Below are 27,400 nucleotides of genomic sequence, written 5' to 3'. Positions count from 1 at the left end.
TTAGGTGATTCTGTGGCTTTATCAGCATTTTTTTTTTGCGGGTGTGTTTGTGTTTGTGGGTCAGTCCTGAGCAGAGCCAGGGAAGCCAGCAATCACTTCACTCGGGTGGAGGGAGGATGGGCTGGGGTCTGGAGAGGGAAGGTGCTATATGATAGGCAGAAGCTGTTGTGGCTCATTTGCACAAAAAGGGGGTGGCCTCAACCAGGGAGGTATTTCCGCTCACCGCAGCAAATGAGGACACACAAAGGACTGTAATGCAATGAGACTCTCCTGGTGACGTCACTAGTAAGTGTGTTCAAAGTCCAGTTCCTGGGGCTACTGAGTAGCCGAGAGGAGGATCTGGAGTTAGACGGTTGCTAGCTCCCTGGCTCTTGCCTCAGTTGTCACTGAACCATGGTGCTTACTTTTTGCTACTGAGCCAGAGGCAGGGAATGAACGCTGTCAAGTACCAGAAGTTCCTGGAAGGTCTCAACAACTTGAGAGGTATTGGAAAGTCTCAGGATCTTTGCTCTCATTCTTATGGCAGATCCAGGGGTATGGGGAACCCTTGGATTTAGATCCATTTCCTGGCAGTGTTGGGGGGCTTGGATTTCCTCCCCCTGTGTCTAAGTTGAGTGTACAATGTATGTGTTTAGGTGATTGCATAGAAGGAATAGAGGTAATGATAGAATGTGTGAAGTGGAGGGAAAAGAAAGACTGAGTCCCATTGGAGTAAATGCTCCCCATTCCTTGAATTTTATTTCATTTTGAGAAACATAGCAGGTTCTTGGGAACTCTGTTCCTGCCAAACCCTGTGGTTCTGCCCAAAGAATGCTAGATGAGAGTAGGAAGACCTGCTTTTAAGTCCTGATTTTGCCCCTTTGGAGCTATTTGACTCAGGGCAAGCAAGTCCCTCTTGGGGTCTCCATTTCATCAGGTGTAAAATCAGCTGTTTAGATTTAGATGACCTGTCAGGTAATTCCAGCTGTAAAATTTTATGATCCCTGGTGGGCCCTGCAGCCTCCCTCATCAAAGGGTGTAGCTTTTCAGTGGCTGTGTTCGGTGGTTCAGAGCCCTAACCCCAAGAGAGAGGAGCCCACCAGGAAGGAGTGGCTGGCAGTGATGAGAGCATCTTGAGAAAAAACAAAACAAAGACTCTAAAGATTTTTTTTTTCAAGCTAGAGGGGGAGAAATCTTTTCTTTGCTTCCTTGGCAAGCTGTGCACTGACCATAGATGAGAAGAATGTATTCTGCCCAAGTGAGTAGAGCAGAGCTCTTTATGGGAGCCAGGGGTTTATCCAGACTGAAAATGAATGAAACCTTCTTCCTACTTCCCTTTCGTCCTCTCTCCCCCACCCTTTCACCTCCTGGGTTGGTTGTTTTGTTTCCTACTGCTAGGGATGGTAAGGAAACCAGGTTTCTTGCATCTGTCAAGTTTCTAGGCACAGAGCTTTCCCCAGAATATATGTTTATGAGGGACAGTTGGAGATAGACAAACACACATGCATACACATGCATGGGGGAGAGAGAGAGACAGAGACTCCCTCAATGCTGTAGGAAGTGTTGCACAAAGGGTATATGAGTCTTTGAAGGAGGTGGGCAAGGGAATGGGACACTAACTATTGCTTGTACCTACTTGGGAAAGTGTATTTCAGGCCTAGGTTTCTCTGTCTAGTCTTAGAAAACAGGTGGGTGGAAGTGAGATTGAGGGCTATTGTGGCGTTGGAGGGGTGGAGGCCTGGGGGCCTCTCAATCTGTGATTCTGGTCCATGTTAGGAATAGGTATAGATTTCTGGGGAAGGTTGGGACTTACCCATGGCTCAGACAAGGGTTTCTTTTTCTTTCTACATTTCCTATCTACAAAGGATCCCTTCTGTTTTGCTGGGCATACTGCCTATTCAGCAGCAGGAGCCCTCTCTCCCCTGTGCTAATAAGCCTGGTGGCAGGATTACCCTTTGGGGTTTCTCGGTGCCAAACCTAATTAACCTGCCTGCTCCCCTGGTGGGAAGAAGAGGCCTGGAGCAGAAATCCCAGGGTTCTCCTTGACAAGCTTTCTCCCTTTATTCTTCTAGGCCTTTCTCCCTTTTGCTGAAAGGCGGTAGAGTTTTCCCAAAGTGGTAGAGTTTTCCCAAAGTGGTATGCACAACAGGTGGGAGCTGGCCAGAAGAGGCTGAGTTACTTTTTTTGTTCATTGAAAATTCTGAAGGGTGCAACCCTGCTTGTGGGTGCTTTATATGATCAAGGTTGGGGCTTTGACCGTCAGGTAATCTGAGGGTGTCCATGACCCCTCTACTGAATTGGATTTGGCAGCAAGCCAATTCTCAGGACCCAGAGAGATCTTACCGTCATCCTCCTTTCAGTCTGTTTACTCCAGGAGTTAAGTACAAGGTGGTCTAGAGGGGAGAGGATTGTCTTTAAACTTCTTTTAGAGAGTTGTTTTGTTTCATAATCTCACCCTTTTTCTTTCCACGAAATCATGTCCAATCAATCAATCAGTAAACATGTACCAGGCACTGTGTCAAGCCAATGGGGAATCTAAAAGAAGATACAAATGACCCTTCATGCTTCAGGCACTTGAGCTTTGAAACTGGACCCTGGAAAGGGTGAGGACTTCTGGTCAATTGGCCTGGCCAAATGGATTACATAGAGATTGTCTTTTGCAATAACTTGTTGCTCTTTCCTACAATAGAGTCTAACTTTTTAAGTTTTTTGTGAACCCTTCCACAGCCACTACTACTGGGTGACAGCCTGTATGGGTCAGGCGGTCCCAAATCATGAGACAAAGACTAGGTGCACTTTGTCTTACACCGGTGGGCTGAGCCTTCTCATACATACTTAGGAAGATATTGTGTGGGAGTGCTTCTAGCCTTAATTGGACCTTTGTCATTGTATTATATATTTAGAGTTGGAAGAAACATTAGAAGTCATCTGGTCTATAGCCCCCTTAGGAAACTGAGACCCTACAAAGTTGTGACTTACCCAAAGTTTCCTAAGTAGTATGTGGCAGACCTCCTGGGCTTTGACCTTAGGGCTTCTAGCTCCAAATCCAGTTTGTAGAATAGTTGTGATTGCCCAGGGAAATCTTAGAACTTTACCTTAAAGCTATTACTAGCATGGTACTGGGCTTGCCTTGGCCTCCCCTGGGAGGTACTAGCAAAGCTTCGCTTTGAGCATAGTGAATCCTCCGTTCAAGTCTTAGTATGGTTTCTTATAGTCAGAATGAACTAGACTAGATCATATTCTGGTGGGACAACCAAAACTCCATTCATCTGCCAGTAATAATAATAATGATATAATAATAGCTAACATTTATATGACATTTTTAGGGTTCATGTTTGGCTTTTGGGGGCTATTATCACTCCCATTTTCCATACGAGGAAATGGAATCAAAGAGAGGTTAAATGACTTGCCCAGGATTACACAGCTAGTAGCTTGTCTGAGGAAGGATTTAAACTCAGGCCCTCCTGACCATTATTTTATGCATTGTACTATCTTGCTACCTCCTGGTTTAATTTCGTATCCCCTGTAGGACAGGTGCTAGCGCTTCAGAATTATAGGCTTCTGCAGTCTTGTGTTCTCTCTTTTGAGATGATCATTTAAACATTCTAAAGTTAGGATCAGCTGTGGCAGGAGCATTATGGAAACTAGATGAGAGCACACACCAGGATTTCTGGTGGTTTTTGTCACCCTCTCAGGCTCTATGCGGGCCCCGAGCTGCTTCTGGGCTGGAGGGCTACACTTGCCTTTTCGACAGTATATTCACCCCAAGGGATTATCCCCTAGACTAGTCCAGCTGGTACTGGGCTTTCCTCACCATCTGGAAGCCTTGCAGCCTGACTACACCCAAGGCTTGGCTGGCCTGGGAGGATGATTCAGATAATGACCCTGGAGAAGGGCTTGCCCTGGGGCAGGCTCTTTTACTATTTGGTAGCTGGTTTTTGTTTGTTTGTTTTGGGCTGCTGTTTTCCAGTAGTCTGTTTTCAGGGACCATGTAGATTATGGAGAAGATTCCTGAGCCCTGGGTAGCTTTTGTTCATTGTACTTCCTCTGGCAGGGTATTGGGGGCTTTAGACCTCAGGAAAGTTAGTATTGGGGGAAAAGGTGCTCTATTGTCCTTTAGGTATCCTCCATTGTAATCCATAGCTCATTCTTAAAGAACATTTTGTTTTTGGCCACTGATGTCCATAATATCATCTTTTCCCTAAACCAGCAATATTTCTTATTCAGTCAGAGGTGTCAGACCTGTGAATCTACCTCATTCTAAATCCTGCTCTGGTTGAGTATACCCAGATTATGCTGTTGATTCCAACTTAGTACCAAAAACTATTTCCAGTGTCTTGCTATAGGGTTTAGCCACCTAGGATGAATCCCCTAATTTAATTACTCTCTTTCTGATGGCCATTCTCAAATCTACCTATCCTGCTCTAACCTCTTTGCAGACCTCCAGTCTCTAATTTCCATCTGCTTCTCAGGCATTTCTAACTGGATATCCAGTAGACATCTTAAACTCAACATGTACAAAACTGAACTCATTATCTTTTCCCCTAAACCCTTTTTCTTTACGAACTTCTCTATTACTGTCGGGGATACCACTATCCCCTCAGTACACCAGGCTTACAACCTAGGAGTCATACTGGACTCCTTTCTCTCTCACCCTCCACATTCAGTCTGTTGCCAATGCCTGTCAATTTAGTACTGGCAAGATTTCTGGAATATGCCCCTTCCTATCCTTTGATACTGCCACCACTCTATTGAAGGTCCGACTACCTCAAGGCTCTCTCCAACTGCCAAAGTGATTTTCCTAAAGTACAGGTCACTGTACCCCCACCCCAATCCCCAATAAACTCCAGTGTCCCTATCATCTCCAGGATTAAATACAAAATCTTGGGTTTGACTTCAAAAGCCAAACCAACCTTTCCAGTCTTTAATCTCTTTCCACTTTAGTCTCTGCCATGTACCATTTTTCAACCTAGTGACACTGGCCTCCTGGCTGCTCCATGAACAAGACACTCCATCTCTCAGCTCCTGGCATTTTCTCTGGCTGTCCCCCAAGCCTGGAATGTTCCCTCTCCTCATCTCTGCCTGCTGCCTTCCTTAGCTTTCTTCAAGTTCCAACTCAAATCTCATCCTTATTGATTGATTGATTGATTGATTGGAGGGGGGAAGGCAAGGCAATTGGGGTTAAAAGACCTGCCCAAGGTCACACAAGTGTCAAGTGTCTGAAACTGGATTTGAATTCAGGTCCTCCTGACTCCAGAGCCAGTGCTCGATTCGATTCTCTGCACCGCGTAGCTGCCAGAAAAGAAACAAAAGTATTATCATAAACTTAAATATTGGAACTTAAATACAAAGTACGAAAGGGAAAGAAAAGCATGTCGTGTGCGTAGCAGAACATAAGAGAGGATTCAAAATATGTAACAGTAAATCTTCATTTCAAGGAAGCCTGTATGATAAATACTACATGCATATTGTGTTGAGAGCTGTCCATCTTTTCTTTGCTTCCTTGTAAGTTTTTCCTTTGTTTTCTGCTGCACACTTTTTTACTTTGTTCTTCCTCCCTGCCCCGCAAAATCGCATCTTTTAAAGGAAGCTTTTCCCAACTCACCTTAATTCTAGTGCCTTCCTTCTGTTACTTATTTCCTTTTAATCTTTAGTGTATATCTTTTGTGTAATATGTTTGTACATATTTGTGTATCTACTTTGTATCTTGTATATTCCTATTTGTGTGTGAGTTGTCTTCCATTAGGATGGCAGCTGCTTGGGGGCAAGAGCTAAAAGAACTTTTTCTTGGTGTCCCCAGGGCTTAGTAGAATGCCCTTAGTATATAGTCAGCACTTTATAAATGCTTGTTGATTGATTGATTGATAAGATGACTTTCCCTATCCAGAAATTCTAGGATTACTCTCTTCCTCATTCTCCAAATGACCTTTGGCCATTTACAAAATGGAAATTCACCTTCAGAGGACTGAGATTTAAAAGAATGTGCTCTGATGGCAGTTCCAAAGAGTAATTCCCTCAGTGGTTTGAGTAGTGACTGAATTGCTAGAATACAAGGGATCTGCTTTAGAGAGGATAGAGTGGACCATATCCATACATAGTTATGATAGATCATATCCAAATTTTTGTTTACCAGGCTTGTGAACCCTAACCCTATCACTAAGACAGAGACTGTCTCTTGCACCTCTTATCCATTCTTTCCTCAAGCTATTGGGTGCTTGTTTTCTATTTTTAAGCCTTTCTCTTGATTTTAATTTTAACTTAGTTTCATCTGTATACAAATCTTTTGGGGGGAGTGAAGAGATGAAAGAGGAAATACTGAACTGAAACTGACTCCTGGAGTCAGGAGATATGGATTTGAATCTTGGTTCTAATATTTAATAATAACAACAACAACAATGGCTGTTCTGTAGTGCTTTAAAGTTGCAAATATCATATAACAATATTGTATTGTTACACCCAAATGAAGCCCACCATTAGAAACCCACCATTAATCCCCTTTATATTTTTGTCTTTGTCTCTGTCCTATACCCTGAAATGGCTTGAAACAGCTTAAGGCATAGTTCTGGGTAGTTTGCCTAAGGCTAGTCTCCTGACCCCCGCCTCCCCTCCCGATTCAGCATTCTGTATATTCTTTCTATATCAGTATTATGTGCAAGGATCAGTTGCAGGGTAGGGCATAAATTTATTTTAAGGAGAAACTCCACGGTTACCAAATAGCCCCACACCCTGTGTTATAGTGCAGCTATTCTGCTAACCAAGCTAGGTCCCTCCACTTAGACCATAGCTGATCAAGTAGGGGTTACTTTCTGGGAAATTCTGCCCCATCCCCTCTACCCAGTTATAGGAAACTGATCATGACCTAAGAGGGCCACCTGTTCTAGGAAGCTGACCACCCTGTGTCACAGGATGGTCGCACCCCTGAATCTCGCAATATTCCCAAATTAGCTCTGAGCTGATGAATCCAACCAATGGCTGATCTTTGCTTCTGTAAGTCATTTCTTCTGCTAGCAACCCTCCCTAATTGTGTAATTGTGGTTTTTGCCTTTATAAGCATTTGTAGTCCCTCAGTCCGGGACTGCCTGATTTGAGTGTATAACTCCAGGTTGGCCAATAAATCCACACCCTAAATTTACCTTGAACCCAGGTCTCATGTCGCTGTTACTTTCTACACAACAATATCATTAACTAATAATTATATTATTAGTATTTTTTCCTCACCTCAAATTCCTTGGAGACAACTATGGATCCACCCCTGTTAGGGACAACCCTGTGTTCAAGCTGGTTTGCAGTTACCTGGTCCAGATTTTTTTTTTTTAGTTACTCAGTTAATTTGATCTTGGAAACGTTGCCAGGAATCTCACTTAGTCAGCAGCTTCATCGCATCACTGAATCATTTTTACTCTGAAGCTCCAAGATTTTACATGTTCTAATTTGTCTTCCCAAATTCTGATATCCTCCTCTTACAGTGGGAAGGAATAAGATGATATGAAGCCCTTTGTGCAGACTGGGAAACTTCCCAGAGGTTGTGACCTATACAAGGCCACATGGCAAAATGAAGGCAAAATCGAGACTCGGTCCCACATCTTTAATGGCACCTTCCTTTTCTGGTTTCTCTGGTTAGTGCTGAAGTTGAATTGGAGCCACATGGAATTTGAAACTAACTAGAAATCTTTTTAGGTTAGGCCAGTTTTCTCTGTAGCTGATAAAGCCTTTGCCTGCAGGAAGCCAAAAAGTCCTTCCTCACAAAGGGGTATCAGCCTCTGGAGGAAGTGATGCAGGCTGAGGATGTACTTTTGATAGCCAACATGTAAATGTGATAGCAAAGCACTGGTAGAAGAATTGAGTTTGCATCTTGGTTCTAATGTTTACTAGCTAGCTTTGTGATCCTGAGCATGTGTCACTTCCCCTCCCTGAGTCTCAGTTTCCTCAACTGAAAAATGGATAAAAAAATACTTGTACTTTCTACTTTATGGGGTTGTTGTGAAGAAAAGTGCTTTGTGAACCTTAAAGTAGAAATGTGATTATTATAGTAGCCTATAAATGATAATTATGTGATGATTTTATCATTGTATATACTTCTGCAATGTAAGTCGCAGCTATTTGTCTTATTAGATTGTCTTAATGAGTTGTTATAGCTTAAAAGATTCATTCACTTCTCATCCAACTCCTAGTGGTGAACTTTTCTGAACTTAAGTTAGTCCTCAGAAGACAGACAACAGCCCTTTCCAGGTTGGACCTGCTAGAGTTTGAACATCCTCAGAGAGCCTAGTGTCACCACTACATTAGGATGAGACATTCAAGGAGAACTTACAACAGAACTAGGTGCGTCGTGTGAATGCTTTTGCTCAGTTGATCTGAATTGAGAACTCAGCATCATCAACTTTCAGAGTTTCAGATCAGGAAGGGATGTTAGAGGCCAATTTCTCCCTAAATCATAGGTTCAATCTACAACAGCCCCTAAAAACACTCAGATGGCTCCTACTTGAAGGCCTACAGTGATGGAGAACTCCTTGAAGCAGCTCATTTTATTTTGATCAATTGTAATTGTTAGGAAGTTTTATACACCATAAAGTAGGCCCTGTGATATAGGCCTCTAGCTATTTGGTAGGCAAGGCTATTTGAAAGTTAGCTCTACATCCAGATGTCAGGAATTTTGGTGGGGGTGGGAGGTGGGGAACAGTCAGTAGAAAGTTTTTCTAGTACACAGGATAGTAGATATTTTCTTGAGTCACAGACAAGATGGCAAACTCCTCAGTGGGAACTTTCTGCCTTTCTCCCAAAGCCCTTAAGCAAATTTGCTATAATGGGATGATTCTCTCCATTATACAGGCCTACATGTGTGGGAGGTTCAGCTTGTCATTTCCTTTTAAGGTGCCAGGCACATAGTAGGCCCGAAGTAAATATTTTGCTTGTTTTGGTTAGTTGAGTAGCTTTTCTAGTTTTCAACTGCTCCTCCTTTCGGTTGCCTTTTCCAGCTTAGTTTGTCTGGGAGTAGGGAATGGGGGAGGGGAGAAGAGAAGAAAGGCTGTAGGTTAGACCAGGGAAGAAAGACAGCCTTTGTTGGCATAGCTTGACCATTAGAACCAAGTGCATAACATGCCTTTCCCTCCAAAAGCTTATATTGTCATGTTAAATTCCAATTTTTTCATCCTTGGGTCCCTCAAGCAAGTAACAGTGATAAGGGTCAGGTTTTTAACCATTAAAGCTTCCTTAATGTTGCCACCTGATATTTATATAGCATTTTACATTTATATAGTGCTTTTCCTCCATTCTTTCATTTAATCCTCATAGCAGTTCTATTAGGAAGGCAGGTCTGTATCTGTTTTTCCCAATTTACACATAAGGAAATTGAAGCTCTAGAGGTGAATGAAGTGACTTGTGCAGAGTCACTCAGCTATTAAGTGGTGAAACTAGAAATTGGATCCAGGTTTTCTGCCTTCAGGTCCTTGGCTTTTCTACTGCTGTGGTGCCTGCCATAATTCCTTTTCAATGAATTAGAATCTACACTTAGAGATCTCAAACCAAGACTTAGAGAACTGCTGCCACAGCACCAGTTAAGGGCAGTCATTGTAAATGAGCATTGATTGCTTCACAGTCTGCTTTGTCTCTTGACAAGTGCCTATTTATCTCTTCTGTCTAGATGTAGCATAAAGTCTTCTGATTTGGAAAATGGCTTTATCTCAGGCCCTGAAAACTATCCCACTCCATGAGGATGAATTCATAATCACCATTAGTCCTTATAGCAGAAGTCCTCACCCACATTATATAGAGCCAAACCATTAGTAAGGGTCTTACTCTTAAATGGTTAGATTTTGCTGTGGCAAAGAGGGCTGGAGCAAAGGGGATGTAGTAGGTTGTATATCAGGATGCAGAGGTAGGAAGTCATCAAACTGAATTATGTTGGGGAGAGCAAAACCTAGGTTCCCCCACCAATTGCTCAAGTTGACCCTAGCTGTTTGTGTTGGTTAAGCAATACTGGGTAGCTGTTTCTTAGGACCTGGTCATATACTAAACTTTAGCATGGGGCCCATACACCAACTGAACACAGCTGCCCAAGGTGTCTGCCAGTGATAAAAATATGTATGTGTATAGGAGGTAGGATGGTAGCAGAAAGCTCATCCAAACTAGGGTGGGCCCTTGCTTCTCAGAAATCCTCAGGGTTGCTCCATTAGCTCATACTGTGCCTTTCTTTGGAGACAGTTTTCAAAGAGCCCTAAGCATTTATATTTGGTGTTGCGGCTTTGAACCCTTCTGTAACATTTGACATTGATCACAACCCCTTCTTTTTGAACTTCTCCCTTCTTTTGGTTTTTCTTGTCTTTCTTAGTACCTCTGTCTCCTTTGCTTGTTCCTCTTCCTTCTACCCCCATTTGTACTTTGCCTTAGGTTCTTTCCTTGTCCCTGTGTTTTTCTCATTCAGGGAGATCATTGTGTCAATTATCTCTATGCAGATGATTTCTAAATATATATCCTCCAACCCTGTCATCTCTTACCTAGTCTTCATTCCTATATTTCCACTGCAAGTTATTTCCAGTTGTTGTCACCTTGAAACCAGCATTTTCAGAATGGAACTCATTTCTTCATTCCTACATCAAAATTGACTTTTCTTTTCCATATTTTCAGTGATGCTACTCTTCTTCCAGATTTCCATGCAGGAAACCTGGGAGGAATCATCCTTTTTATTGTAGAGGGCAAATAACTATCTTCCCAGTCCCTCGGGCTCACAACCTAGGAGTCATCCTAAGACTCTTCATAATCTCTCATTCTTTTCTGCCCCAATCCAATCTGTTTCCAAGGCCCATCAATTTCTTGTATGCCTCCCCTTCTCTCTCCCTAACTGCCTTCACCCTGTGCAGGCCTCATCATCTCAGGCTATTTTAGTAGTCTGCTGATAGATCTGCCAGCCTCAAGTCTCTCCCAATCCATCCTCCATTCAGCCACTAAAGTGGTTTTCCTAAAGGACACCTGCAACCATGTCATCCCCCTACTTCAATAAACTCCAGGGGCTTCTAATTCCTCTAGGATCAAATACAAAATGCTCTGTTTGCATTCAAAATCCTTCATAACCCATCCCCCACTTTCTCCAATCTTCAGTCTTTTTCTTTCTTTAAAATATTTCTGATTTGTCTCTTTTCTCCATTTCAACTATCCCTACCCAAGCCTATGCGTTCCCTCCCCTGCCCCTGCAGTTCTCTGGCTTATCACTCCCCTATTCTAGAGAGCCTTCAGAAGTTCCCCGTAGCCTAGTGCTTCAAGTCTAAACCACTTTGCCTAGTGTTTATATGGCCCCACCCTTGCTATGCAACTTTATTCATCAACATACTCCTTCCTCTCCGGTCATTTTTTTTTTAAATGAGTGGGAGTTTGGAGGCTGATTACTAGACTGGACACACTTGGAATCGGCAATGAAACGATTTGCAAAGGAAGGAAGGGATTGAATCAGGAACATTTAATGGTGTGCTGGGGAGATATGGGTCAGCCCAGCAAAAAAGGAGTTAATTTGCTTGTGGGGTCTTCTCGAGTTAGTGAGACAGATGGCATCTTTACTCAAGGGTGTGCTTTCTTACTGGGATTAGAAAACTGTACCAAAGGGAAAGGGTACTCCCTTCGAGTTTCAGTGCACACACCTGCTGCTCTGGCGCCTGATGATCCTAAGTAACTTGCCTTCCTGATTAGAGGCACTTGTGGGGAGGGATTGAGCCTGTGCCTGGAGTTTGGGGGCTGGCATGCTACATTTCTTTTGCATCTTTGGGGCAACTTTATGTGTTGTACCAACTATAGGAGAATCATTACTTTTCAGCATCTTCATTTTCAAGAAAGACCCTCAGGGCTCAAAGAACACTGAATTTTGGAGTCAGAAGCTAGGTTTGAATGCTAGCTCTGCTAATCATGACCTGTGTGCCTTTGGACAAGTCACTTAACTTCCCTGGGCCTCCATTTCCTTATCTGTAAAGTAAGAAAGTTGGACTAGATAATTGCCAAGACCCCTTCCAGCTCTGAACCTTAGGATAGTATTGCTTCCCCCAATCTGGGAAAAATGTAGTGGCTCTATGAACCTGTCAAACTCCATGGTGAGAGAGTCTGGGCAACTGAGGTCCTACTTAGAATATGTTGATAATTTCTCTGGATCTTCAGGGAGACACCTTTGGGCTTATGGCATATGAATGGTGTAGTAGATAGAATTATGTAGTTCTCAAGTCAGGAAGATCAGGATTTAAATTCTGCTTCTGACACTAGCTATGTGACCATGGGAAAGTTATTTAACCTTGTTCTATATTGGGCAACTCCCTAGAATTTATCTGTTAAGTCACAGACTTGATCATCTCTTGGGGGAGTTCTCATACCAGGAATTCCTGGTGCTGAAGAAATCACAAATGAGGCTAATATTGTGGTACCTACCTCACGGGGTTGGGCAGGTAGGTGGCAAAGTGGATGGAGTGCTCAGTTGGAAGTCAGGAAAAGTTGCCTTCCTGAGTGCAAATCTGGCCTCAGACACTTACTCTCTCTGTGTGACCCTGGGCAAGTCACTTAATCCTGTTTGCCTCAATTTCCTCATCTGAAAAATGAGTTGGAGAAGCAAATGGCAAACCACTCCAGTACCTTTGTCAAGAAAACCCCAAATGGGGTCACAAAGAGTTAGACATGATTGAAAAGTGACTAAACAACAAACTCACTGCTTTGTTGTGAGACTTCAATGGGTAATGTATTTTTAAAAAGCACTTTGCAAATGTTAAAATGATTTATAAATTTTATTTATATTGTTATTAGAAAGGAGAGTTGAACTTTGCTGAAGTAGATCTTATTTTCAGAGCTGGGAGGGAGTGGCCTTAAAGATTTTCTCTAAATCTCTTAAATTCTTTGCTGCTTCTGCCCCTCGGGGCATGGGTGGGGGCGGGGAACTAACTCTGAGACTGGGCGAAACTTTTGAAACTTGGCTGTGGGTTGAGCTCAGGTTAGGCATGCTTCTTCCACCATTAGGTTCTGAGTCCTATTTGGGAATGTGTGCTAACAAGATGGGGATTTTCAAGTGCTGGTCAGAGATGATTCAGAAGCCTAACCTACACATCCATCATTACTTCATTTGTTCATTCATTTTCATTCGTGTCTGACTCTTTGTGACCCTTTTTGGGGTTTTCTTGGCAAAGATACTGGAATGGTTTTCCATATCCTTCTCCAGTTGGTTTTACCCACGAGGACCTGAAACAAACGGGGTTAAGTGACTTGCCCAGGGTCACACAGCTAGGACTTGTCTGAGGCCAAATTTGAACTGAAGTCTTTCTGATTCTAGGCCTGGCACTGTGCTATTTAGCTGCCTGATGTGAATTCAAATCCTATTATGCTTTGACCTAGAGTGTTTCACTGTAGTGGCTTCTTGAATTTGGCCAGAGTCCTCAAACCAGATAAAGGTACATCTGCTCAGTAAGTGAACTAGCCTCTCAATTCTTTGGGGTAAACTTCTGAATTTAGGCATCCTCAGAATGAAGAAGGAATCCCTCAAGCAGCTTATGCAGTTCTTGAGTTCAAAGGCCTGTGGTAAACACAGGAATTGAATTAGTGTTGGTGAAAGAGTATGCCATCTAGTGCCCCTTCAAAAACATTCATTGCCTAAAGAATACAGGATGGAAGAAGGGTGATCAGGAATGGGTTATAATCTTTTTTCTGGGATACTTGGGTTTAGAACATGTTGATCTTTCTGGGAAAGCAGCCCAGAGCTGATTCCCCACAGATAGGCTCTTTAAAAAATTGTATTGGCTCAGTCATTTTGCAAAATAGCCCAATTTTCTTCCTACCTGCCCTTCTCTCTCTTTTTGGAAAGTTTAGGGGTCTAAGTGCCTCTCTACCCTAGGTTGAGGGGATAAGTTATTTGGAACAGTCTGAATGCTAGGTCACTTGGGAAGGAATTCAAACTCCAAATTCTTGACTCAAAATAAGAGGCACCTAAGCCAGGAATAGTATGGAAAGGGTTAATCTTTCATTTGCTGTCAATCCTTTGTGGTCTTTTCACTGGCCAGAGAGAGAGAGAGAGAGAGAGAGAGAGAGAGAGAGTGTCCCCTCTCAGGTTCCCTTTCTTTGTTCTTATCCAGGCCCAGCAGTCTAGTTGGATTGACAAGGCCAGGCTTTCCATCAGAAAGCAAGAATTGCAGGGCTGTTGGGCTTGCTCTGTTTGTCTTTCAGTGGGCTGAGTTCGCTGAGAGGGCACAGATAGTTGGAGCATAGGCTATTCCCACAAGCCTAACATTTTCATATTTCTTTTTCTGCCAAAGAATCTTTGGTTGGTGTTAAGAATAACCACTCTGTTTTGTGTAGACAGCAAGGCCTTTTGTTTGCCAAGAGAAAAGAGGTTTTGATTCAGGCCTTCTTTCCTTGTTACTTAAGCTGCTGAAGGAAGGCTATATAGTCGGAACCCAGACTTGGGGGGGACCTGGGAAGGTTTTGCAGTTCAAGCACTGCTGGGAGGGACTGGCTGATAGAATGAGGAGAGACTTAATAGTGTTTTGCTTCCCCTTCATGCAAAGACTGCTTTGGGGGCTGTTTTGACTTGTCTTTCCTCCTGTTCTTTGTGAAGTCTGTCCAGAGCAGCTGTTCCAGGATGAGCTTTTAGCAGAGACTGGACTGTGTCTGAAACAAGGATACACCATGGATTCCTGACTCCAGATGTGGTCCTCTTTAAGGGGGTTGGGCCTGTGGCTTTTCAGTTTTAAAGAGGCTGAACTTAGTGATAGTCAGAGATAAGGGAAAGGGCATTCCTTATGTGGCTACTGACCTCAAAAACTCAAGCTTGTCTGAGTGGGTAGTTGAATTGCTTTTAGCAGGGAAGGGAATCTCTCTAATAATAAGGGTCATAATTTTGTTTGGGGGAATGTGGCAATACGCTGGTCTGAAGACAAGAGGAATGGAAAATGGGAGAGGACCCCCATGAGGACAGGCAGAACCAGCTGAACTGGGCACTGGGAGAGGCACTCCTGACCTGATTCCCTAAATAGAAAGTGATGAGAAAAATCCGAAGGCATCTCTCTAGGAAAATGAAACAGTCCCTGTATAAATGCTCTTGTGGAGAGAAGCTAATCCTCAGAGCTGAATCTGGGCCATGAACACTGTCAACCAATGTGGGGGGGTATCAGGATGTGACCTCTGGTTGTTTCAAGATGATGTAGTCCTGATGTGCTTCTTGCTAAGCGACTCAAGCTTAGGGACCTGATCCATAAAGGATTGTCACTAAGTCGTTATGCTTCTTAGCTGACCATTGCCTTCTGAGTTTCTTCCCCTGATGTGTAGCTTTCATATGGGACAGCAAGGAGGAGTGGGAGGGAAAGGAGAAGCTAAATTGTAGAACACTTAGAAGCATGCCAAAATTAAGATTCTGTTGTATTTTTCTTTCATAACTTAATTCCCTATGAGGCCTTTTTATGTGTGTTGTCTTTCATTTTTAGAGTTCCCCTCTCCCCTCACTTCCTTTGTTCATCTCTCTTTTTATTTCTCCTTTCCTGTATCTGCTTTCCTCATTCCCTCTTGTCTCTCCCCTTTCCATATTCCTTTTTGGCCCTTCTTTTCCCTAATTTATAGCTTTTAGCACTCCGCCCTACCTCCACCCCCTTTAGCTCCAATGTTCCTTCTCTGGCTTGTTTGTATTTCTTATTCTTTTTTTTGCATTCAGACTTCCCTCATTCCAGGGGCACCCCTCCATCAGCCTACGTATTTTGTCTTTCTCCATCTAGATTCAGTACTTCCTTCCTACTCTACTTACTCTCTTTGTGTCAGCTTCTCTCTTATTTTTTCCTCCCCAGTTCTCACCACATGTCTCTGTGGCATACACCCTCTGCTCAGTGTCAGACTACTTGGAAACAAGCTTCCCCTGTGTCTCAGAAGTATAACTGCTGTATAGGGTTCAATCCCTTGAGCTTTGGTCTGTCATTCATTGGTTTCAAGGAAAAGTCAAAAATCGCAAAATCATGGACATTTCTTTTTTAAGATCTAGAAAGACTCTTAGAAGCCATCTAGTCCACCCCTTCATTTTTCAGATGAGGAAGCTGAGATCTGGTGAGGGGAAGGGACTTGCCCAAAGTCACATAGTTTTTCATTATGAGTAATAAGTGCCACTTCACTTTGTCCAAGCAAAGAAATCTCTGTGTATACTTTTTTTCTCTCCAGCTGGAGTGGGACGGAGCTGACAACTCACTGTTGTGTCCATAGTTTCTATTGTCCCTGCATGGGAGCAAGATGGTCAGAATTGCCCATGGGGGAGAGGATTTAGGAAACTCCCAGAATGCAGAACACCAGATGCCAATTTGGATCCCCAAATGGGCTTTTCAAGGAAACCTCTACTGTCTGAGGTGGCGTGGCTCCCTTCGGTATTCGGCTTTTGTTTTATTGTGGTTACCAGATGTGCAGGAATAGTTGGAAACAAATAGCACTCACCTGTGATACCTTTGCCCCTTGTCTTCTTCTGCTTTTCTTGCGTCTGCCCCCAAGATAGTCTACTTTGTTGGAGCTGTTGATAAGAACTACAGGAAACTTCCAAGCTATTTCTGTATTTCCTGTGGGCAGAGGGACTATCAACAAGAGTTATGACTAATAAGAAAAATCATTTTTGGCCTTGGTTGTAGAATGAGCTGTTTTTCAAGGCAGGGGAAAGTTTACATGATAAGTATATTTCAGACATGGGTTAGAGAGAAGGTAGTTCCCCTCTTTCTGATTAGGATATGGAAATGCTGTCCTTTCTGGCCCTTTATGGGTGAGCACAATCAGACTTCTCAGATTTTTTGAATCCTTATAATGGAGGTTAAGGCTTCAAAATACTCATTCTGAGAGATTAGAAAGGGTCAGAATCAGCTCATTCCCTCTGTGCAGGAAGATGGCAGAGAAGTTGTGACTCATTCCTGGAAAAGCAGGATGTTAGACTATTACTGGAGTGACTGCTGATCAGAGAGAATCAGGCCTCATCATATGGGTACTTTCCAGGGAGAAGTAAGATGTGGGTAGTAGAAAGTAGCCTTGGATAAGGAGTCAGAAGACCTCAGGTTAATTTCTAACCCTGCTACCTATTTGCTGGATGACCCTGGAAATGTCACTTTCCTTTCCTGATCCTCAGTTTCTCCATCCGTAAAATTAAAAAAAATTCTTTGACACAAGCGTGTTGTGAAGGTGTCCTGTTACCAGGTTCTGGTTATAGAAATATGAGCTATTTTTATTGTTCAATGTGGCAGCATGGAAAGTTAGTGACTAACAATGTTCTCATCTTGCTGGACAAGAATCATAGATGAGTCCTGAGCCTAGTAATTGCATCTCATTGATGATACTGGCAACGCACTGTGGGAAGATGGCAAGAAAAAGAGACTGGGGTAATCGATTCCAGTAGCCCCAGGTAGGCAGGGCAAGACTAGGATGCAATATAGTAGGTAGAACTATGGCTCTGCAAGTTAACTGTGTGCCTTCAAGTGCTTCTAAAGATAATGCATTATAAATATCATAGTCACTCTCATAGTCTCTGTTTAATTACTAGTACCAGGATTGATGGAGAATGGGAGGCTCATTACCCTCTTTAGTGGTTGTACCTAGTAACCCCCATGTGGGTGAGTGTAACTGATGCTTAAATTCAGTAGCTTCTTGTCATGTTAATAACAATATCCAGATTATCTTTAGAATATTATGGTTTCAGAACACTTTATGCACATTATCTCCAAGCAGCCTTGTAATTGAGGCAGTACAAGAGATGTTACCTCCATCATACAGATAGAGGAAATTGATATGGTGGAAGTAAAGCATCTTGCTTTGGGGCACAGGACTAGTAAGGAGGATCATATAGTAAGGTCATGGAATTTTAGACCAGAAAGGACCTTATAGTATTTTGTAGCAAAGTGGAGACTTAAAGCCAGGTCTCTTGACTTAATAGTTCCACTGCTCTGTCTGTATATGGCATTAGCTTCAAACAAAAGCTATACTATCCTGATAATGAAGCTCTCACCTTAGCGAGTTAAGCAACACTTTCTAATAATCTGGGTGGCTGTATCTCTGCTTGATGGGGAAATAGGGTTACCTAGAAGGGGAACTGTGATGTATTGATAGTCCAAGAAACCAGTTAGCTCCCATCACTGTATTTATAGATATAAAAAGGATCATGTTGCCTCTGAAAAGACTGTCTTTGAGTCCAGTAAGAAGGGGAGTATAACTCAGAGTTGACTATAATACTGGCCAAGTTCCCTTACTTCATGGTAAAAATGCTTTTAACTTTTCAAAGTGTTTTTCACATGACCTAGTTGTGTTCCATGGATGCTATAAATACATGGATGATTTGCCATTTTCTATGGGATAGGGGTGAGTGGGAAGGGGAGATAGATATATCTTTATTTGCTTTTTCCCTACCCTTATTCATGGAGCTTCTCCTTAAAAGCTTCTCACTGCTGGCTTTTTCCTACTTCTACTGAAATAGACTCCTAACAGCTTTTTGTCTCTGTTCTTTTCCTCAGTCTCTGATCCATTCTTCACACAGTGCCAAACTAATTTTACTTAGGCATTGCTCTGGTCATGTCATCTTCAGCTCAAAAAAATTTTAGTGGTTCCCCATTGCCGACTGAATAAAGTTCAGACATGTTAGGCCAGTATTTGAGGCTCTCTATAATCTAGTACCATTTTACCTTTCTAGTTTATGGCCACACCCCAGTAAAACTATCTCTCAGCAGAGGGTAACCAACAGGCCTCCAACCCATCAATGAGTTAGGAGGATGTTTACCCCAAGCATGTGAGGACTCCTCCCTGAAGACTGGATGGATGGGAAAAATTTTTTTCCAATGGTGGCCATGAAGCACTTAGAGCTTGGTTAGACACTGAAGACACTGAGTTCATCCACTGCACCCCAGGCCATTGCCAATCTTGATTTTTGTCTTGCACTAGAATCTGGAAGAGAGAGTGAGGGTGACCGATTTGTGGAACTCTGCTTCACTTTAAATTCAATTTATGCACAAGTCAAGACACTCTTGTGATATCATTCAACCTGTTCAAAATGAAGGAAGGAACAACACCTTTCCAGCCTTATCTTCCACTACTTCTTTCTATTTACTCTTCAGCCAAATTAGAGTGCTCTTCTCTTGACCCCTGAACGTGCCTGGCTTTTTTCCCCATTTCTTCACATTGTTCTTTGAGTATGGATTATATTCCCTCTGCCTTACTTACCTGTTAGATTTCTACCCAGCCTTTAAAGCACAACGTGAATACCACCTGCTCAAAGAAGCCTTCCTTGCTTCTCTTCCTCTTTTTTCCCCCAGGACTTCACACAGCAATTTCTGATGCTTCCTAGTTGTATAACTATAGGCTGCTTGGCTTCTTAGAGCTTCATTTGTAAAATGGGTCTAATAATTCCTACATTACCCACCTCACAGCATTTTTTATGAGGGTCAAATGAGATGATGTATGTCAAGTTCTTTGCAAACCTTTTAAAAAGCTATAGAAATGCTAGAAATGCCACTTAGTACTGCTGCTGCTGCTGAGACTATCCCTCTACTAGTATGTGGACTCCATAAAATTAGAGACAAAATCTTATCTAAATTTTGTAGGTCCCTCAGTACTTGGGTTAGTGGTCTGTATACAGCAGGTATTAAATACCTGTTTACAAAATCCGGTTGAGTTGCTGAGATTTAAAAGTCCTGGCCTCCCCAACGTTGAGAGAAAGCATTTGTCTTTGCTGAATCCTTTTGTGGGGATTTCAGCTGTCTGGGAACCTTGGAAATGCTTCTTGGATGTGTTCCAGCTGTCCTGAAATCTCAACAGTCAGCAGTCTGCTTTCCAGTGTGGCATCTTTCTCTTAAAAAGTATTCCTCCTAAAAAATATAGCAGTCACATAATATGGGTGTCAGGGAAATTGGAGACAAGGACTTTAGTTTATGTAAAACTTGTGAGCTGTCAAACCTACCTTGGGGCCTTGGGCTTATTTCAAATTTCTCCCTGCCAGGACATCTCAGTGGTCACCTTAGCTCTTTTCCAGAGTTTCCTAGAGCATGGCCAGTGCAGATGGTATCTAAGGAGTTAAACTTCCATGAATTTGTAGAGAATGATTAAACTGTGGTTAGGTGACATTTTAACTTTTGTGTGCAGAGGAGAGAAGAAAGTCACCGAGAAAAAAAAGTTTGTTTGCAACTTTGATGAAAGCCATCTTATCTTTGATGGCCTGGCCATTTGGCCTTCTTCAGTTTCATTTTTAACTGCAATGAGAACTCATCCATCTATTCTCTTCTCTCTGTCCATCTCTGTTCTGCATGTCTTTCTCCTTTGCACATGTTGCCTTGGTAGCTCCAGTAGAGCCAGTTCATGAAAAGCTGGGGACAGGCCTTCGCCATCCTTTTCCTGTGAACTCAAGCTGTCCCCAGTTTTGCAGTGCAATAAGAGTGGATGTTTGGAAGATTTACTGTACATCTGGGCAGGAGAGGCAGAGTCGGTGAGAAATCTCTGGCGGTTTTGATCCTGCCATACTGGACAGAAGCAGATAGATTTGGTTCTTGCAGAGTGCTTGCTTCCTTTTCTCCCTTTTGGGATACTTACTCTGTGTTACAAAGTTTTCTTTGTTACTGCAAGAAAGATTTTCTCAAGATCCTTGGCTAAGCTGTGTTTTAAAAGATGAAAAGTGCTTTCTGAATATATAAATTTTCCTTTGGTACACACAAGACATCCTTCACGGAGGAGGTGGGAGGTGTCTGTTGGTCACTCTCGTTCCTCTGCCAGTAGGGTGATCTTGTCTGTTCTGTTATAGTTAGTTTGAACCGTTCTTGGTAACCCAGTCCTTTGAGGCTGATGAATTTGGAAGCCTTAGAGTGCCTGAGTGTATAATAGTAATAAGAGCTTATATTTAGTGCTTTTAAGATTTTTACAAAGAGCTTTCCTCATAACAGCCCTGTTAGGTAAGAAGCGCAAGTACAGGGTATCCCAAATGTTTTGAACTTAGACTTTTGGGACACCCTGCATTATATTCCTCATTTTATAGATGAGAAAACTGAAGTTTAGAGTGGTTAAGTGTTCTGTGTTTTAGTTTTTATGTGTTTCTTATGAGCACCTACCTTCGTAGGTTGTTGTGAGGATTAAACGAGATCTTTGTAAGGTGCTTTGCACAGTGCCTGGCACATAGTAGGTGCTTAATAACTGTTCCCTTCTCTCTCCCTCCTCCCCCTACCCCTTTCAGTTCTTTGGACATTTAGTGAGAGTAGTGCTGCCTACTGGCTTTGTAGTCAACATCTTCTAGTTTGTTATACTGTATTATTTTAATGATAGACATCTGCTAAAGGTCCCCAGTGTGTGAATCATTGAATATTACATAAATAATTTTTTTTGGACTCAGTTGCCTTATCTATAAAATGGGGTGTTAATATCATACCTATCTAAAACCAAAGATCAACGCCCAGATGATCTCTTATACATTTCTGACATGTGACCCTTTGACTGCATTAGTGTAAAGAAGCCCAGACTGCTTTCTCTTAATTCGACTCTCAGAAGAAAAAGGGTGAGCTTATTTCTTTAATAAGCCACCCAAGGTCTTATCATAGGTGGAATTGGAGTGCTTTTACATTGGTAAATTTTATAGAATGTACTGCTTCTTCTCTCCCCACCAGTTTTAGAGAATAGCAGCCTCCTGTCATATTGAATTCTCTTTGCATACTAATAACCTGAGGCCTCTCAGTGAAACTTGGGTTTAGAATAGCAAGAGTTAAAAATGCTTTCCTTGCAAAGATTCTGTGAGATAGGTGGTAAAAATGTTTATTTCTTAAACTGCCCCCTCTAAAATTACCAGTGATTTCTTAATTGCATATCTAATGACTTTTTCATCCTATTTAGCTCGGGTAGCACTTGATACTGTTGATCACCTTCTGCTCTGTGGGTTTTTAATAACACTGCTCTTTCCTGATTCTCCTCCCATTAGTCTGACTGCTTCTCAGTCTCCTTTGCTGGGTCTTCATCCATGTCACATTCTCTCATTCTCTTCTCTTTTCACTCTATGCTATCTTGTCTTTTAATCTTATTCACTTTCATAGGTTCAGTTACACACAAATGATTCATATGTATGTATGTATGTGTCTGTCTGTCTGTCTATCTATCTATCTATCTATCTATCTCTAGTCCCAGACTCTCTTGTGAACTTTAGTCTTTTTTTTTTTTTTGAGCTTCAGTCTTAACATCATCTTGACTGCCACTTGGACATCTCAAACTGATCTCTTCTGAACTTTCCTATTTCAGTCACTTTGGCTCACAACTTTGGTGTCATTTTTAAATTTTTCACTCTTAACCCACATGTTCAGCCTGTTACAAATCTTGTTTCTGCCTTCACAACACCTTTCCTATATGTTCCCTTTTTATTTACTTACACAGCCACCGTCCTAGTTTGGGCCCATGTCAGATATTGCCCAGTCTGTTGCAGGAGCCCTCTGAGACTTCTGGCCTTAAGTCTTTTCCCTATTTCAGTCCATCTTCCACTCAGCTACTAAGCTGATTTTTCTAAAGAGGAGGTCTGACCATGCTAACCCACTGCTCATTTTGCTTCAGGGGCTCCCTGTTTCTTCCAGAATCATATGTAAACTCTTTTGTTTGACATTTGAAGCTCTTCATCACCTGGCCTTTCTCTTCCTGTCATTTCCAGTCTTTGTACTCTTTACTTCCTTCCACATGCTGTATGATTCAGCCACGTAAGACAACTTGCTGTTCTTCACATGCTCCATTTCCCTTTCCCATCCTCATCCTTGGAGTGCCTTGTCCTTCTTTCTTCCTTTTGGTTTTCCCTGGCTTCCTTCAAGATTCAGCTCAAGGCCTACATTCTGCTGGAGGTCTTTCTTGGTCCCTCCCACTGCTAGGGCCTCTCTGTTACCTTCTGTGTATTGTGTATATATCTTATAGCTGCTTACTTATTTACAAGTTAGAATTCCAATTAGAATGTTCTGCTCCTTGAAGGCAAGGACAGATTTTGCTTTTCTTTGTATGCTCAGCACTTAGCACAGTGCCCGGGCACATAATAAGCACTTTCTAAATGCTTATTGGTTGACAGATTTACCGATAAGAAAACAAAGGCCCATGTAACTTGTGTCAGAGTTAGGACTCAAACTCAGTTTTTTAAATTTTATTTTTATTTATTTTTAAATTTTTACTGTTAGACCAATGTTTTTTCCACTCACTGTATGACAACAGACTTTTTAAGGTGGATGTTCAAACCCTAAAACTTTTCTAGGCATTGTGTAAGTAAACTGTTTGCGACCCATCCTAACATTCATTTCATCCAATTCATTTCCCCCACTGATAATCCTCCTTGGAGCATCTGAGTTGAAAAAAGCTTGTTTCCTGGATTCTGAACCCAGGCCCCATTCTCAGCTCTACCAGGAATACTACTTGCGTCATTTCTACCCCATTCTTTCCCAATCCCTCATCATGCCTGTGATTCTGTCCTGGCTCCTTTTTCCTAGGTAGCATGGGGATGATGGTTGGAGAAGCCTTTGGGTGGCACTCTGGCCCTGAAGGATCATCAGAGCAGAGTGATATGACTGGAAAGGGCCTATGCCTGTGCCAGCAGAAACCAGGTGATTCATCTTCCATCAAAGGAATTTTAAAGAAAGTTTAATGACAGGGTGATGTCAGAAAAACAGGTGGAGGCAGGAGCTTAAATTGAGATGCTGGCGGGTGGTGCTACCTGGCATAGTTGGGCTCTGTCAGGTTGGTTGACTGGCACAGAGCACAGGAAATATCACGTCACCTGTTTTCTTAGTTCTTTTCCCATGCAACCTTGTCTGGCTAACATCACTTATGTACCTTCCCAGTTTGCTGTCAGGTCTCTGCATGCCTTGGGTGTAACATGTTTGCGTCTGGTCCAGGTGGCTCATGGCTGGATGGGTCAGCCTACCTCATCCTTCACAGTTGGGCTTTGTTCCTTCACATTGGGCCTGTCTATTCTGTGGCTGTGGCTGGAGTGGAGTCTTGAAGTTTGACAAGTAGTCAAGTAGTCTCTTCCCCATGGTAGCTGCTTTGAAAACATGACATTTCCTTGAACATTTTAAAATATAGAACCATGCCTAGACATCTGAAGGTCAAATCTGAGGAACTAGACTTTGTTTCCAGAAGTCACTTTGCCTCTCTTCATTGCCTTTCCTTTGAGCATTATCAAGTTTCCATTCTTGTTCTGAGCTGGAACCTTTGGTGAAAGGGAAATCTGAGTGTGGATATAGTTGATAAGAAGGGAGAGGTTGTGCAGTCAGGTGGAAGAATAGATTAGATTGCATCAGTCATTCAATTAGCATTTATTAAGTGCCTGCTATGTGCCTAACCACTGGCGTAAGTGCTGGGGATACAAAGAAAGGCAAAAAATCATCCCCTAGTTCTCCAGTAGTTCACAGTTATGTGGAGGAGACAACATGCAAACAACTGTGTACAAATGAGATAGATAAAGGATAGATTGGTAATCAGTAGAAGGAAGGCATTAGCATTGAGGGGGATTAGGAGAGTTTTCTTGTAGAAGGTGGGATTTTTACTGGAATTTACTTGAAGGAAGCCAAGGGGAGTAGGAGATAAGATGAGGAAAGAGAGAATTCCTAGGCATGGGGGACAGAGTAAAAATGCTCAGAGTCAGATGTACATTTTTATGTATATCAAGAGATACAATGTTCAGGCTTCCATTTGTATCCAGGCCTAATCTTAACTTTCTCTGGGTAACAAGCTTTAGATGGTCCTAGGTTTACTTGAAACTTGCCGAAAGAGGGAGAAACCCTGGCAAGAAGGTCAGTAGTAAGTTTCCCACTTTTGGTGAGGGAGAGTTTTCAGGAGATAACATGACAACACTAAGTATTACTGCTTCCGTGACCATTGCCAGAGGCAGTATGGTAGAGTAGAAACAATGCTGGATTTGGAGCCAGAGTACCTGGGTTTAATTTTGACTCTGTCACATATTACCTGTGTGACCTTGGACAAGTCACTTTACTTTTCTGGTCTTCATTTTCCTCATTTGTAAAATATAGGGGTTGGACTAGATATTTGTAAGGTCTCTTCCAGCTCTAAAGCTGTAATTTTATGAATTTAAACAAAGTACATATTATAAATTTTTGAGCTGGATGGGGACCTTAGTTCAGCTCCCTTATTTTAAAGACAAATAGCCTGAAGATCATACAGGTTAAGTGATTTGTTTAAGATTATATGGAGATTGAGTGGGAAGATGGAGATTTGAATTTAGGATTTGAGGTTCCAAATTCAGGCACTTTTTACTCAGAAATAGCAGAGAGATTATAACTATCCTAGGAAACCCTGAAAAGCTTATGAGAGGGAGGGAACAAACCTACTATGTACCAGGCACTGTGGTAATGTCATTTGATTCTCGCAACAACCTTGGGAAGTAGGTGCTACTATTATCCCTATTTTACAGTTGAGGAAACTGAGGCAAACAAAGGTTAAGGTGACTTGCCTAAGGTCACATAGCTAGAAAGTGTCTGAGGCTAGATTTGAACTCAGGTCTTCCTAACTCTTTATCCACTGTGCCACCTAGGGCAGGACAAGAGTACTCTAACAAGCTCATGTCAAGACCCCACCCCCCAAAAAAAATTAGCTGAAGAAAATTTTAAACATCAAGGAGGAAAGGGGGAAAAAAAAGCTAGAAATTTGAAAGGGGGGAAGGAGATCCTACTTAAGGTCTTAGCATTGCCTCCAGCTGCTGTATCATTTTGGCTATCACAAATTATATCTTCAGTGATCACTAAGGGAAGTTTACATTGGGTCCAAAACTGATCATGGATGAAGCCAGAGGATCAGAATCAGGTAGTACATAGATAGACTGGAGGAACTGGGCTGTCTTGACCCTTAGTTATCGTGGTAGAGACATGTTTTCCCCATTTTTCTATGGTGCCATCCAATCCTTAAGAGATGCTCTATACCTGAAGTTATTAGGGTTTCTCAGGGAGAAGTATTTCCTAGGGTGAGATTGCTGTGGATGCTCCTGAGGGTAATTTGAGATTCTAAGTCAGGTTTGACATGCTCTGGGTTCACCTGGATGTCATTCTTGATTCATTGGGTCAAGTGGATTTGAAATGGATCTCTGAGAAAAGAGATCCTGACCTTTTACAGTGATATACTCTCTCCCATATTTGGTAGCAGCCTAGAAGGGCCTTTGTTCTACTTGGTTCTAAGCAGCAAAACTTTATTAGTTGTAACAATGCATTATTAAATAACGAGAAAAGTAGAAATATTGTTTTGGGAATGGATTCTGCAGGTCTATTCCTGAGAGGCCATATGACTGTTTTTAAAATAAAATGAAATAAAGTGTGAAGTGCATTGCAAACTTAAAGTGCTGTATAAATGCCTAATTATTAGTATTATGAAAATGCTACCATGACTGTATAATTGTTCTGCTGTTAAAGCCTTCAGTGGCTCTCTCTTGCCTGTAAGATAAAGTTTAAACTTAATACCTGGCATTCAAAGCATTCTATAGTCTGGACCCAGTCTTTCTTTCTAGCTTTATTTCCTAAAGCATTAATCTTATATTCCAGCTGTTCTACATATGGTCTTTCAAATATATCTTTCACTTTCCTGTCCCTTTTACTTGGTTTATTTTTGTTTCCCTGCCTAAAAAATCTTGACCATTGTCTCCTTGACAAAATCCTATTTATCATTCTAATCTATGACCACATGCCAGTTTCTTGAAGTCTCTTCTTTGACCCCATCCAGAAGTAATCTCTTTGGTTCCTGAACTATAGCATTTATAACTTGTACCATTCTTATAGTGCTTATCATAAATGACTTGCCTAATTATTTACATATGTCTTTTCTTCCCAGCTAGAATCTAAGTTCCTGGAGGGTAAGGACTATATCTTATTCTTTTGTATCCCCTAAAGTGTTTTTACAGACGTATTAGGTACCTAATGAATATGAATGAACATCTGGTATTCTAGAGATTATCCAGTTTAGCCAAGGGCCAACAAGAAAATTTTCTTAAATTTTCTACAGCAAAATTGAAACATTCTAAGATATAGCAGCCAATTTTCCTGCCTTAGTAATTATAGCAATCCTTTTTCTTGAGAATTCAGGATTTTGAGTATCTGAGAGGTCTATCAAAATATAGAAGAGCACTGGTTTCTTGACAGAGTCCCTCTTTCTTATAATTACAATTCAGGACAATGGATAGTGCTGTGGAAACATATAGGAGATTATACTGAATGTGGATTAATTCTGGGGCATCCTGTGGGAGAGGGATAGTTAAAACAAATCCTAGATGTTAGGTTTTGTGGAATGAATTGTTTGCACCTTACACTGAAAAATGGAAGATAGTTTGAAGTATTTGTGGTGCTTATAAATTACTTGTCTAGTAGATCCTGGGGGATAAGGACTATATCTTCGTCTTTGTATGTCCTACTATGTCTGGCACAGTAACTTGCCTATATTAGACACCTGGAAATTGCATCAGTGTGGTAGTCTTTTCCCATCA

General features: G+C 41.9%; 1 protein-coding gene across 1 annotated transcript in view; it reads left to right on the top strand.

Moving 5' to 3' along the window:
* Positions 1-417: 417 nt before the first annotated feature.
* The window catches only part of MACF1 (microtubule actin crosslinking factor 1), a 312,647-nt gene continuing 285,664 nt past the window's right edge, over positions 418-27,400 (top strand). The window contains exon 1 of the mRNA XM_036746382.1: positions 418-483. Coding sequence (XP_036602277.1) covers positions 432-483 — 52 coding nt within the window. The 5' untranslated portion in view covers positions 418-431. The remainder of the gene's footprint in view (positions 484-27,400) is intronic.

The sequence above is a fragment of the Trichosurus vulpecula genome, chromosome 2 (genome assembly GCF_011100635.1).
Source record: "Trichosurus vulpecula isolate mTriVul1 chromosome 2, mTriVul1.pri, whole genome shotgun sequence".
Classification (NCBI taxonomy): Eukaryota; Metazoa; Chordata; class Mammalia; order Diprotodontia; family Phalangeridae; genus Trichosurus; species Trichosurus vulpecula.
The sequence above is the reverse complement of the archived record's forward strand: the minus strand, read 5'-3'. Positions and strand labels throughout refer to the sequence as shown.